General features: G+C 26.9%; 2 protein-coding genes across 3 annotated transcripts; one reads left to right on the top strand and one right to left on the bottom strand.

The window, feature by feature from the left end:
- Positions 1–2,215: 2,215 nt before the first annotated feature.
- LOC100162223 (FAS-associated factor 2) lies at positions 2,216–4,178 on the top strand. Of its 2 annotated transcripts, none has more exons than XM_003242820.4 (2): positions 2,216–2,399; positions 2,509–4,178. In XM_003242820.4, the coding sequence occupies exon 2, from the start codon at positions 2,510–2,512 to the stop codon at positions 3,830–3,832; it is 1,323 nt and encodes a 440-aa protein (XP_003242868.1). In that variant the 5' UTR covers positions 2,216–2,399; position 2,509; the 3' UTR covers positions 3,833–4,178. The 2 variants fall into 2 exon arrangements, with proteins under 2 accessions (XP_003242868.1, XP_001951340.1); XM_001951305.5 differs by having other exon boundaries at positions 2,493–4,178.
- A 1,366-nt stretch (positions 4,179–5,544) lies between these two features.
- LOC100166978 (probable serine/threonine-protein kinase DDB_G0278665) lies at positions 5,545–14,611 on the bottom strand. The gene is made up of 10 exons (XM_016802440.1): positions 14,593–14,611; positions 10,284–10,593; positions 9,605–9,653; positions 9,355–9,501; positions 9,112–9,194; positions 7,614–7,872; positions 7,310–7,526; positions 6,510–7,127; positions 6,158–6,348; positions 5,545–6,090 (listed from the first exon to the last, which is right to left on the bottom strand). The coding sequence occupies exons 1-10, from the start codon at positions 14,594–14,596 to the stop codon at positions 5,878–5,880; spliced, it is 2,091 nt and encodes a 696-aa protein (XP_016657929.1). The 5' UTR covers positions 14,597–14,611; the 3' UTR covers positions 5,545–5,877.
- Between the last annotated feature and the right edge of the window lie 706 nt (positions 14,612–15,317).

The raw sequence follows: 15,317 nt of genomic DNA, 5'->3' as shown, positions 1-15,317 counted from the left end.
ATATTTTAGATAACATAAAAACAATAAAAGTTATTTGGTTCTAAACATTTTGTTTTTTTATGTTTTTTTTTATTTGCTTATAAAAAAATATTGGATAGTGCTATTAAAAAAAAGAGCACGCTGTTGCACAGATAAATTTCTTCTTTACGTGTTGTGAAAATTTTGTAGCTCTATAACAAATATGGTGCTAGAAAAGTTGTCCCGCGCAAAACAGTTTTTGCCATGTCGTACATTTGTAAGACGGAGACAACGTATGCGGGTGTAGCGTCCTCTTAACATGCAAACTTGCACCGAAAATTGGTTTGAACGAGATCTAGTAAGTAGTTTTTTTAATAAATAAATAAGTAATTAAGTAAATAATAATTATAATTTGCGCGGGGCGTGGCTTGATCGGTACCGGGTGTTGAGCTCGCAGGGGGGAGGTTCCCGACTGCGCTTTTCCGAGCGGGTAATATTATTATAATATTAGATAAGACATTTGCTGGACCTGGCGGTGGGGTCAAGGTTCGTGCCCACCAAACGAAACTACTTATTAGTTATTATTTATGTTACTTGCTGCTACGGAGCCCTCATGTTCGAGTCCGACTCGCACTTGTTTCTCACTTTTTTTATGCTCAATCGTGTAGGTTAGGTTTTAAAGAAAACCTTTTGTATTCTGATTTCCTTTGACACGTCGAAAATTTGCCTCAATCGTGTCTCAGCCCTTTAACCCAGCCTAACCTAACCTAACCCAGCTATGCGTAGATTGAAAAACTGGTTACGCACCAGTATGGGCCAAGAATGATTTACTAAGCTATCTACGCTTAGCATTGAGAGAGATCTTACCAATAAAATAGGTGGGGAAATGATGTTGCAAAAATTTGCATTATCAAACAGGAAATTAAATCTTGTTTAACATGAATAATTAATGATTACATATTATAACTTATAATATAATTACTTTTAAATATTTGTTTTTATTTTAAATAGAAATTTATAATTTATTATCGCAATGCAGTTATTATAGTATTAGGGGGTGTGGGGGGGGGCAAAGCGGGTCTGTGTACCATAAATTATTCCAGCACCCCCTAAATTCACACCCAATGTGCGCCTATGGGCTATGGATGATACACGCCGTGTACCCGCATGTACCCTCCACTACACCACTGGTTATAATCATAGACATATAAATAATTATTAATTTGTTAATAAATATATTAATTAATAAATTAATTATTAATATGTCTATGGTTATAATCACTAACAGCTGTAATGTTGCAGATTTTATAGCTTTTCGTATATTATTATCGAATGTGGTTCAAACTACTCTCCTGATAACTTAGCGTTTTCATTAATATCGCTAGAGTTGTTTTATATAGTCTATAGACAACAAACATAATATAAGTATAAAAGAATCTCTATAAAATAATCTCTCATATTATTGCTTTAAGATTAAGATATGATTAGTTTATTCGAGAATCAAGGCCATAAATGCAACAATTTGATGTATACTTTCATCTCATCTGCCCCAATGGCAACTATTTTTAAATAAAAAAAAAATTGCCAATTTCGGAAAATCGTTTCTTATTGCACATTTGCACATCTAGATTATCAAAGGAATCACTATTCTAAATTTCAAGTCCGTGCGTTTTGTAGTTTTTGAAATGTAGTGATGAGCTAGCGAGTGGTATTTGGCTTTTATATAATATGTTTTATGTTTTATAATATTATGTAGATTAACCATTAACGTCAATACTCGATAACGATCATAAAATGGCAGTTGATTTTAATTTTAATTATTTACATATCTGTATAAATCAAAATTTGAAAGAATAGAAATTAGATGTCTTTCTTAAAGAATGAAACCCTTTCGTTTCTTGTTTTTTTTTTTTATAAAAAGGAATTTAGTTGAACTACGTGCCGTCATGGTCATTTAAATATGAATTTGTTCCTTTCAAAGCCCAAACAATGCAGTACCATTAGTATATTAAATAATTAGATTTTAATTAATAATAAGTAATAAGTAATAACATTAGGTTGGTAAATAATAAAAAGTTAAAGGCAAAATAGTAGAGAAATTCAAAAAGTTATCTTATTTGTACCACTATAATATTATGCAATTTAAAAAGGGAATGTTAACAATATAGTATATATAAATTGGTAACACTTACACAATTATCAACGTTGATTTTGCTTATCAAGTAATTATTATTTTGTATTATTCATCAAAACTTTCTAAATGTTTTTGTATTAAACACCACAGATATAAAACATTAAAACCGTAATTCCTAAATTTTCGACTTACTGCTATGACAATTTTTAATATTTTATATTGAAATACAATTTATACATTTACATTTATTTTTCTTCCCATTAACATATTTTGTTAATTTGTAATTCGATGAAATTGTACAACTGAGGTAAGCTAATCAAAAATCATACTATTTCGTAAATTAATTATCATTCAATAACTTTTTTTTTCTCACACTTGTTTTTTCACATTTTTTTTAAAGATAAATTATATTATAGAATGGACCAAGAAGACTTTACCGCTGATCTGTGTGCTGAACAGATTGGCAAATTATTTCAATTTCAGGATCTTACTGGTATTGAAAGTTTGCCTACATGTCGAGACGTGCTACAGAGACATCATTGGGATATAGAATCTGCAGTTCAAGACCAGTTAAACCTAAGGGAAGGTCGCCCATCTGTATTTGCTGGAACGTCAGAAACATCATCTGCTCCGACAGTTTTAGTTGATCCGACTAGGCAGCAAATTTTTAACCCAGAGGCCTCTGGAACTGGAAATTTTTTATCATTTGTAATAGATTATATACTGAGAACATTTTATAACACATTTGTATCAGTGGTAAGATTTACATGGAGTTTAGTCTGGCCAGAACCTCGACCTCCAATTACAGACCCTGTTGCTGATGTTGGAAGATTTATTCAAAACTATGAGTCTATGTATGGAAGTGAACATCCAGTTTATTATAGAGGATCATATAGGCAAGCATTAAATGATGCTAAACAAGAATTGAGATTCCTTGTGATTTATTTACATCAAAATGATCAAACAGATTGTTCTAATTTCTGTTCATCTGTATTGCCAAATAGCAATGTTATTTCTTTCCTAAATGAAAGTAACATATTATTTTGGGCTTGTGAACAAGATTTGAATGAAGGTAATCGAGTAGCCACTGCTCTTCAGGCCAATGTATATCCTTATGTGGCTGTAGTTGTACTGAGAGAAAGCCGAATGACCCTAGTTGGGCGAATGGAAGGGCCTGTGTCACCTGAAGAATTTATTAGAAGATTGCGGTCAGTGTTTGAAGCTAATGAAGCATATCTCATAGCTGCTCGTGCTGAAAGAATTGAACGTAGTTTTAATCAATCCTTACGTGAACAGCAGGACCGAGCATATTTAGAATCGCTGCGCGCAGATGAAGAAAAAGAGCAGATTAAGAGAGAAAAAGAGAATCAAGAACAAGAAGAACGTTTACTACAAGTGAGGTTAGAAGAGATAGAACAAGCACATAAGGATGAATTGAAAAAACAAAAAGTGGAAATGTTGGCTAGTATCCCACAAGAGCCACCTTTAGAAGAACCAGGATCATTGACAATTGTATTCATCATGCCAGGTGGTATACGAATAGAAAGGCGATTTGCAGAGATGTCTCCTGTAGCTGATGTCTTAAATTTTGTATTTTGTCACCCAAGTTCTCCAGACATTTTTGAAGTGGCCACTAATTTTCCAAAACGAGTTCTGAACGTTGAAGACCGAAATAAAACACTTAAACAAGCCGGCTTACAAAAAAGAGAGGTTCTCTTTATAAATGATTTAGATTCGTGAATAAATAATATATTTATATAATTTATTGAAATGTACCTATAAATGTAAGAAATTATAATTAAAAAATATAATGTGAAAATTATATTGGTACATGTATAATGGTGTTTTTAATTTAAAAATGTTTAATTGAAAGTTGAAGATGTAGAGCCAATTACCAGTTAATTATTATAATATAATATATATTATTAACATATATATTTTTTTTTACTTATACTCGTTACTTCAAAAAACTTGTTTTAACTTCTATTTGATCATGCGGTCAATATATTTTGCACATATAGAAACTACATTGTTTTAATATTTTCTTTAATGTGTGATAAATTATAATAAATGGTTTTGTTTTTGATTTTGGGATTCAATTCTTTTCCATATAATATAATATTAATTTCTTTATAACGTCTCATACGGTTTTTCAAAATCTTTCAAGTTTTTATTTGAGTAAAAATACAACTTTATATTCTGGCTCAAATTTTTAATTTATTTATAATAATATTAAATATATATAATACTCATTGAAATACCAAAAGCTTAATAAAAATAAAAACCTACAAAGATATTTTACTCAAATTAATCTTTTTTGCGACATAAATATATTAAATAGTATCAATATAATTTAATATACAATGTTATTGAGCATGGACAAAAGAAGTATTAATTAAAACAGTTGTTGATTATTGTCAAATCCATATATTGTATTTCCTACTTGATTTATAGATAGTGTAGACTATAGCCTATAGCTACTCTATTCAACTTAAGAGTACACCGAGCGATAGACAAAAACACGTTGTGACTGGCATGTCACCCCCACTACTGGTTATCGGTAAAGGTACCTCCACTCACATGCCTGCTGATCATCCCCACAACTAATACCACCAACTGTTAACCGATTTATGTTCGGTAACGAGTAACGACTAACAATTGTTTCAGAACAATCAATCAGGGGGCCCAGCAATGTACAACAGTCAGTTGCATATGTACAAACTTGCGTACTCTTAAGTTGAATAGTGTATAGTATTATACTTTACTACTATTTATAGAGCTGGTATTATACCTAAAAATACTTTTGAAAAATGAATAGCTTTGTTTAAAAAAATAAATTTTTGATTTCTATAGAAATGGCATTTTTTAATTGTTAATAAATTAAACAAAACACCTATAATTTTAAATTGATTCATTTTCATGTTTTTGACACTATAATTTGTTACCTGACTTACAAGAGCCTAACACAGTAACACCACATAATACCTACCTATTCAATTTTTTTTTTCAATTCAATATCAATTAACTAAGATAAATAATTATATCATTCATTCCATAGACATTGGCTGTAAATAGTTACTGTCTGTTAGGTTAGGTTAACTAACTTGTAACTAGTAACTAACAAAATAAGTCTATAACTAGCATCTAATAACCACTAATTAGTTAACTAATATTTTACATAATATACGACCTTGCATTGGTTTAGGTATTTAGTAATTTTGTTTATGGATATAATATATTATTAGTACCTATTATAACTAAACCATCAAGAATTTATGAAGTTAAGAGTAATTAACACATCTAAAAAAAAAATTAATTAGGCATTCTTTTGAATGAAAAATATACTTACTCCATAAGTTCATAACGATATTAATTATGTACTTATTTGTTCCATACCAAATACTTTAATTTCTTTCCCATAAAAGTATAAACATTAAATAGAAAAACAAAACTTACAATAAAAATAGTTCTTTTAATTTTGAGTTGAACTTTCTAATTGTATAATAGTTCCCTGAATAAAATATTAAAAAAAAAAACAACAAAAAAATTATATTTATAACTTCTATACACATTTAAACCCCCTTCATGCTTACCAAAAAATAAGAAACAAATGGCAACTATTGTAAATAAATATTATTGCTATGGTTTTAATATACATTATACTGTTTTGGCATTTTGTAGTACCTATGACTAGATGAAACAAATTTTGGAAAACAACCAATCATGAAAAAAAAATATAATAATAAAAAAAATTTTAATGGTAAGTAGCACCCTGAATAGAAATTTTATTTTCTATCAAAAAGCTTTAGTTTTGACCTTACAGCTCCTTCACAAACCAAAATACGTTTGCCACATACATTTGGACTAGTTGTGTTTGTTGCACGTCGTAAAACTCCAGATACAAGACCTGAACGCCTTGGTCGTATGGAGGGTTGTGTCTCCCGTTGACTCTGTTTTTCTTCAAAATACTCAACAATTTTACTTATATGTCTAGTCTTCTGAAACAAATATTAATTTTGTAAAATAATCAAGTTTTAAACATGTTTTTTTTTTATTTGTAATTACTTGATGGTTTTCCCATTCATTACATGTTGATAGGTCATCTGAACTATGATGTGTGTTATTGTGTAGAAAACAATACCCGCCAGGTCTAAGATGGTGTTCATCACCAGTGGAGTCAAGGAACAATGATGATGTAGCTGAACCAGATGACAAAGTCACTGATGAAGCATTAGTTGCATGCTGGCACTCAAGTCCTGCCAAAATGTCGGTCATTAATATTGATCTCGCTTTCGTTTGCTACCCACACAGCAAGAAAATAATCGAGCACATAGAACTGTTATTTTAAAAGTGTCTTAATATTCTTAATATTAGAATCATTAAAAAGTTAAAAATTTTATATAAAATATATCTTTACCTGGTAAACAAAAATCATCACAAACACTACTGTAAAAACCAGATTCGCATGAGCCTCTCCGTCTTAGATTAGCTACACCAGAGTTGACAGGAATTGTGAGATCGGTCCAACACGAATCAACTGTTACAGTAGGAAATGTTTTAGCAGTATTATCAATATTTGTTAATGACATCCACCGTCTTCCATTAGTTCTAGACATTAGTGGAGATGATGGCAAAGATGTAGAGCGACATTTTTTTGAAGACTTATCAATGTTTCTATGTTTTCCTTTAGGTATAGATGAGTCCGCAATAAGTGTACCACCACTTGACACACTTAAAGAACACCGCCTATCAAGCTCCACATAACCAGGTGATGGTAGTTCACAACATGATGAAAATAAATCTGAACCATTTGTTGAAGCAAGTATCTTTTGAACGCCTTGAAACTTTGCATCCAATTTATGAAAAGGATTGGATTTGGACGGGCAAGGCTTATAATGTGGATCTTGACGACACATACTTTCACCCACATAACGTAGAGGTTGAACAAAATGACATCGTGCTTTGTCTGATGGAGCCGTATGTGCTGGAAAAGCCAATATACCTTCATCTTCTGACAATGATCTACTGTGACACACTATATCATACACAAAATGAAATTTATATTATTATTTAGTTGAAGATTATTCACAATGTATTATTATATAATATTATTATACAATTTAACACTGCTTTATGAATATTTAAATATATACTTATTGAAATTTTCATGCAATGAATAAAAAATATTAAGTAATGAAATTATACAGATGTAGCTACATTTTTTATGACTATTTTCTTCAGGTCCATTATTCTGTAGCAGGAACTCTTCACTTCGTGCTTCCACCATCGCTGTTGAGCAAGGATTTGACCGAGTTGTAACAACTGGACATCTCCGTGATCCAGATAAATTTGAATTTACTGTAAGTGGGAAAGCAATTGCTTCTTCTAGTTGTTGAACTATTTCATTAAATGTTGGACGTGATTTAGCATCCAACTTTAAAAATAACAAATTAAAAAAAAGTATTAATTATAGTTTATATATATAATATATGTTAAGGATATTGTTTGATAACAATCTTACATGGCAACAAGAAAATGCTAATTTGAGAAACATAGTTGGTGGAGGACAAGATGAACATAACTCAACAAAAGCTATATAATCCAGACCAAAATTTTGGGTTCTAGGTAAAATATCTGGATCTGCTTTCACTCTGGCAATAATTTCACATAACACAATTCCATAACTAAAAACATCACTGCTTTCATTATATACATTGCCTTTAACACATTCTGGTGACATCCACCAAGGTGAACCAACTTGCTGTAACCTTTGTCCTTTCCTAATAAATATATAAAAATGAATTAATTAGAAAACAATTACTTTATTTTATGCTCTGAAAATAATCATGATTAATGGACTAAATTAATGAACAAGATATGATAAGAAATTAACCATAGTTAATCGGCAACCAAAATACATAAGTGTTTTCTAATTAAATTTTAATTTTTAAAAAAACCTATTTTAAATAAAATGTTTTTAAAATAGCTATACATTGAAAATTCACAGAAAAACCAATTAAAAATAAGAAATTTAAATAACATTCCTATATTTTTGGTAAAATTAATAAAAGTTATTTTGATGAAATTCAAAAATTAATTATTATTTTAAGTAGCTAATCACATTGAATAATTTCAAAAATATGCTATTTTCATCCTCATTAAGTAAATTAAGTTTGATTTATACGTTTACGTATTCAAAATTAGTCTCATTTTCATGAATGTATGAATGTGTGTAGTAATATTATTTAATATTTATTATTTATTATTATAACATAATACATATTAAATATGTTGACTAATTTTTATTTATATATAGTTACTTTAGAATATCACTTCAGGTATAAAGTGAATATGTTTTATGTCTTATTTCAATATATAAGTGTATAAATATAATGCATTTACATTTATATTAGACTATAATTATATCAATACATTAATATAATTCTTTATATATATATCTATATTCTTTATATTATAATATAAGACCTATATCAACATTAAAATAAAATATTAAGAAAGGTTTTCTGTTATAAATCACAAATAAATAAATAATAGTAGTTAGGTGTTTTATGTTTTATCCCCTCTCATGAAATATAGTTCCTGCCCCACTGTCCACATTAGTTTTTATTATCATAAAATTACTGATTTTAACTTCTAAGACCTTATCATACATTACATACACTGCATTACATTAACACAAGAATTAAGATTTAACTATTTCTTTAACCAAATTATGTTATTCTCGTTAAATTTTTCCTAATACTAGTTTTATATGATGACATTTCCAACTATTTTTTTTTTAAGAATTAATGTAAATAATATTCTATTTGAAATGAAATTACAAATTTGGATGAGACAAAATTATTTTTGCATTAAACAACAATGCCACATTATATGTATATTTTATTAGTTACATAGTGTATAATTTAAGATGTTAAATCATAAAATATTTATATTTTTAACTTAATAATATAAATATTGAAATAGTTTGAATGTAAAATAGAATTGATATAACTCACTTTGGTATTTTTGCAGCTAGACCAAAATCGGCCACAACAGCAGTCAGATCTTCAGTTGATTCATTTTTTTTAATTAAAACATTCTAAAATATTTATATTGTTGAATAGTATAATAGTATCAAACTTGGTATATTTAATTTAATTTAAATAATAATGTTAAGTAATACTTAACAATAATATTTATAATAGGTTTTAAAAGGAGTTTCAGCATTTATAATTTAGACAAATTGGGTTTATATTTACTTTTGAAGTTAAATCACGATGAAATATGTCTCTTGAATGAAGATACTTCATGCCCCTTGCAATATCTAGACTTATTTTCATTCTTACTTTAAATGAAAGATCAATATCAGACTCAATTAATTGTTCCAAACTTCCACCATTGATATACTAATAAAAGTACAAGTTATTATAAAGAAGTTATAAATACTTAAATGAGTATTTAAAATTGTAGATTATAAATATACATACAAAATGACAGTATTATAATTACCTCAGTTAATGCATGGAGTTGTCCTTTATATACACAAGCACCTTCAAATCTAAAATAACAATAATCAAATAAATATACAACATTTACATAATATTATTTATAAAACAGTTATTTATACACCGTGAGTCCTCAAAAACAGGATACACATAAATAAGTAAAAATGTTGTACATGCACAAAATACAAGTTTTTAATTTAATAGGATCATAGGAACTTATTGAGTTAAACTTGTTTAGTATTATGTCCCGAAAACAGAATTCAAAAATATGTATATGGTACTGAGTAATATAAGTAACTGAGTTTTAGAGTGTACCTTGTTTTTATGGACACACAGTATAATAAATATATGATTATGTGTAATGCTATAAATGTTGATACTATCTAATAAGTTATTAATTATTAGTATAGTCACATAAGATCAAATAGGGGGAGACTTTATGGGCTAATTCACAATCTAATATAAAAAAAACTGAATTGTGAATATATTTTTTTAAACTCCAATAAAAATATTTTTTAATGAAAATGTTCAGAGCTTAAAAGTCTACTGTTCTATTGTTTTAATTATATATTTGCACCTATGTTATTAATGTTAACAACATTTAAATTAACTATTTAAATTATAAATAGATTTTCTTAGAAGTTTTAAATAAAAAAAAACCATATTAATCGTAATTAATATACCCAAGTATGTTAGGATGTGAAAGCTTGTTCATAAGCTGCACTTCTTTAAGCATATTGAACCGATTTGATTGTTTGATATTCATTTTGAGTACCATTACTTTTCCAGTGTTTCGGTGAGTAACACGGTATACTTCAGAGAAGAAACCTTCACCAATACGCTCACTGACAAAATCATCTAGATTTGTAAGTGAACGCACTGCATGCTTAAGAGCACAACAAGAGTTGCCTTTTAATCGACATCCTTCTTTACGTTGGAACTCAGACTTCTCTTCCATAGTATTCACGTAATTTGTCATAACATTTTGATAACCTGAAAAGGTTTATATAAAATAAGTTATTTTAATTGACAGTAATCAAATATGCTTATTTATAATGGAAACTGCTAAGATTCTTAAGATAAAAAATACATTTATACAGTTTGCTGGATATAAATAACAGGAGACTGAAATTAAAATTAAATTTATAACAAAAACAATTATTTAAAAATTATAATATAAAACCATGAAATTCATTATATAATATTTTTATTTCTAAATTTGATAATAGATCAATCTGCATCAATATTAAACATATAAAAGTTAAATGGATTATTAAGAATGTAAAATTTGCCATGTTATGCATTTGTAAGATGGATAAAATGAATGAGGGTATAGAATCCTCTAAAAACTTTCCTTTAAAAATAGGATAGTGCTTTAAACTAAACTTTTAAACAAGGGATGAGAAAAATAGCATAATACAAGAAAAAAATTAAGTTCCAATATCTCGATAATAAGAATACAATTTATACACAATTAATATTAGGTCAATAACAATGAAAATACAGTAATTTAATTATATATATATAGGCATATAAATTATATTATTAAATTCAGCATTTATTTATCAAAATTCAAAATATATACTTTTTATTTTTAATATATTTTAAGATTGAATAGCAATTTCATGATATTTTATACAAGGTTTTTAACGCATAGCTATAATTTGTTCATCTAGCCAATAAAATGTTAATAAGTAAAATGTTATTCTACCACTACCACAAAAATTAGTTGCGATATTTGTAGAATTTACTTATTTATTGCCTCGAGGTTAACACATTATTCCATCTCAAAAAGCAGTAATTATTATATTAAAAAATATAGTTTTTATAATATATTTATGTAATAAATAGTATACACATAATGTTATTTTTTAACAGTGAACACTCATTGTCTTATAAAATCTTGATATTTTTGAAAATATCGGGGAAAATATTTTTTTTCACACAACTATAATAGTTAACATGAATTCATTACAAAACAAAATTTTTTTCATAAAGATAGGTATTTAAGTAGTTTCCTTTTGTGAATAATAACATACATTTTTAATTTCATATTTTGAGACCAAATAATATATTTCTGAGCATTTTTATGCATACAAATTCTAAGTATAAAATAGTTTATATAATATTATCTATTTATATATACCTAACACCTACCTAACATTAAACAATTTGGTAAAGTATATTTTATTAGCTTATGACTTATGACTTGCCAAGGGCGTCAGTAGGAATATATCAAGGGAAGGGCAAAATATTTTACTTTTTACATTTTTTGTTTCACTTTTCTATTTGTGATAAAGTATTGTTTGTGACATGTTTTCTTTCATATAGGCATTTGGCAGGGAATGTAAACATTATTTATGAATTGTACTTAGATGGTTAGTTACAACTTAATCTTACAGCATTCATTTTAATTAATTGTTACGTAATTTTAAATTAGAAAATGCATTTTATTAATAAATAAAATGTTACCATTGATTTGATAATTTCAGGTAATTTATAACATGAAATGTTTCTATCTTATTCAGAAATGTTTACAACAAACTTGAAAAGTTGAAACTATATTATAGGTAGCCACTATGAACATTCAATCTTTTTTATCAAAAAAGTAAAAACTTGGTTGACACTGCAGTATTGGCGTATTGCACTTGGCCCTACCACTACATGTCATAAATGATAAATCTATAAAAGTAACGTTCTTAGTTCTAACGTTCATAATCGAATGTAATGAAAATCACTGTGTAAAATAAAAATGTTTTATTCTTAATTTTAAATATATTTATTTTGCAATATTTTATATTACATAGGTAATGATTGAGGTTGAGATTTCGATGTACTTTGCATTTTTTTCAGAATTTAGCTATGTGATACTTGTTTTATAACATACACAAGTTTAATAAGAAGTTTTTATTTTTTGAAGATTTTAAATTTTACTTTAAAATTTGCACATGCGTTTACTTGATTCATATTATAATATATGATCTAAACCTATAAAAAAAAGGAATAATTTATTTTCAGATTAAAGAAGTCTAAAACAATCAGTTCTGTATGTAAAACTTATTTACAATCCTTTAAAAGTTTAAAATGTATATTTTAATTTACACCAAATTTATATTAGAATTTATATCTTTCATATTAAAAATAAAAATAATTAAGTGCACTATTTAGAATTTTTAAGGCATTAAAATCATTAATATTCGATTATGATAATCAACCCAGACAAAGCCAAGGGGGGGGGGACTGCCCCTACTTCCTCCCTGCGGACACCCTTGTGACTTAATACTAGTTGTCAATATTAAACGAACTATAATTAATTGTGTTTAATGAGGGTACTTAGTTGTATAATAATAAAAACTAATAGATCAATAATATAAAAAATTGTAATAATTCTTTACTGATTGTTTATTAATGGGCTTTTAAGTTTTGAACACACAGACCCTTAGTGAATCTACCTTATAGCAATGCATAAATCTGCAATTTTATAAAAGATTGTTGTATTTAATTTAATAAGCACACATTTTTATGCATTAAAAAGTGTCAAAATATGCAACAAATATACTAGTAAAAAACATTAAATTGTGTAACACGATATAAAAATTCGCAATTTGTATTCAATAATTATTTTTACTAGTTTATAAAATATGTATGACTTAAAATAATTTAAAACAAATCAAATATACCTACAGTTATAATTATAAGTATCTACTTAATAAACAAAAGAATAATTTTTAATTTTCTAATGATATACATACTCCGTTCAGCGAGAGAACGCGCTGATTCTGCGCATCCCACCGCATCATCATGCTATCGAAACCGGTTCCCTAATGGCAGACAGGGTGTTGCGTGGGAGAACCAGTTTTTGTCGGTACACAGCGCGATATCTCGCTGAACAGAGTATAGGTAATAATGAATAGTCATTTAATGCCTACAAAATGTATTATTACCTTTTCTGCTTGATGAATTAATATTTTATAAATTTTTTTAGAACTTGATTCATTATACAATACATTTTGAATTTTATCAAAATATACAAAATTATACAATAACTATTTTATAAGCAGAAATGTGCAAAAAAATAATTTTCCATTAGCTTCAAACCATTATGATTCGTAAAGATTACTGACAAAAATACCAAAATTGTGAAAATTAAAAAATATGCAATTGCATACAAATCTGCACAAAATACACGTAATTCTAGTAATAACAAAAAACAAAATCAATTTTGTCAAAAGCTGGATTTACTAAGTTCTAGACTAAAAGTTAAAACTTAGTTTTTGTATAGGTAAAAATAAAGAAATTTATAGATTTGTGCATAATATACATACTTATATATTTAAATGTTTAGTAAATAGTGTCCCAGAACAACTACTGGAATATACTTCCCACTTCAGCGCCACTGAGTAATATAATGTTATAGTTATACTTATATATATAAATATATTGGTATAAATATATAATGGTGCGACTAAATTAATTTAATTTATTATAATTGATTAAAAACATAATAAATTTTGAAAAATCATAGGTATATTCTATACTTAAAACTTTATTTCAAATTTATAGTGATAAGATAAGTTATGCGTTAAAGCAGTCACAAAAACTTGTTAATTGTTATTTGATATTAGGTAAGTGATAACTTTGAACAGTTTTAAAAACAAATTTAAAATGTTGTGAAATTGCAAGTATCTGGTTTATTAAACAAAGCCAAGTTAGCTTACATTTATTGTTTTTAAATATTATTTAATGCTTATAAAACATTAACTGTAGAAAACAAAAACAAAAATTGATAACAATTAAAATTTAAAATAATTTATTTATTTATTTATTTTATTTATTTATTTAGCTTACAATACGGGCGTGATTTAAATGTTTAAGTTTCATTTTAATGAATTGCAATTTTTGTAAGTAATGTGAGTCTTTATTTTGAGTACAAATATTTATTTTTTTTTACATTAAGAGTTTGATGTTTACAAATTTAACTATAATACTTACACATTTGAATATCAGGATGATAGTGTGATTATAAATGTATTTTCTTACAAAATAACAAAATATTTTAAAAAAAGAACAGAATGACTCATTTTATTTAAAAATAGAGGTTCCTTAGCAAGTATGAAGTAATATTAGTAACAATGACTTTCTTAAAATTTTTGAAAAACAACAATTACACATAATTTACTGTCATGAATTGAGATCCTAATAAATTATAAATACCAGCAAATATAGAGATTTAACAATATTTTAAGTATTGATTAGACATATATCTAATTAACTACTAATAGACATTCACCAATCATATCTTTATCATTAATGTTTTTGTTTATATCGATGAATAGTGGTTATTATATTTTAACTGGTAAACAGTTCTGTATAAAAAATATATTTATTAAAAATATATGATTGACTTACTGGATTTTCTGTTGATTCCACGTCCATTCTAGGATTTTTACTAATTTTATAATGCCAACTGGGTACAGTAATTATATTTGAGTCAAATTAAATAGGTAGTACAATTAATTTTAAACACTCACGCAAAACGGTTAGACAATAAATGTCACACAATTGTCTTCACTATTGAAAGGAAAAAGGAAAAAACTATGTAAACGAATAATGTAGATGTACACAGCAAAAAATGACAAATTAATGAATATTGTTTTAGTAGAAAACCAGATAAGAGCTAATTAAATCTCATTTCTCATAACTTGTTAAATTTTTTA

Source organism: Acyrthosiphon pisum, chromosome A3, assembly GCF_005508785.2.
Source record: "Acyrthosiphon pisum isolate AL4f chromosome A3, pea_aphid_22Mar2018_4r6ur, whole genome shotgun sequence".
Classification (NCBI taxonomy): domain Eukaryota; kingdom Metazoa; phylum Arthropoda; class Insecta; order Hemiptera; family Aphididae; genus Acyrthosiphon; species Acyrthosiphon pisum.
This window is presented reverse-complemented; position numbering and strand designations above follow the sequence as displayed.

What these genes read in the sequence shown, in the direction of transcription:
- LOC100162223 (XM_003242820.4), top strand. Translation starts at nt 2,510, where the DNA reads ATGGACCAAGAAGACTTTACCGCTGATCTGTGTGCTGAACAGATTGGC.
- LOC100166978 (XM_016802440.1), bottom strand. An exon ending in ATCGTGATTTAACTTCAAAA is followed by an intron (nt 9,195 to 9,354) that starts GTAAATATAAAC and finishes TAAATATTTTAG; the next exon opens with AATGTTTTAATTAAAAAAAA. An exon ending in TGATGATTTTTGTTTACCAG is followed by an intron (nt 6,349 to 6,509) that starts GTAAAGATATAT and finishes ACATTTTGGCAG; the next exon opens with GACTTGAGTGCCAGCATGCA.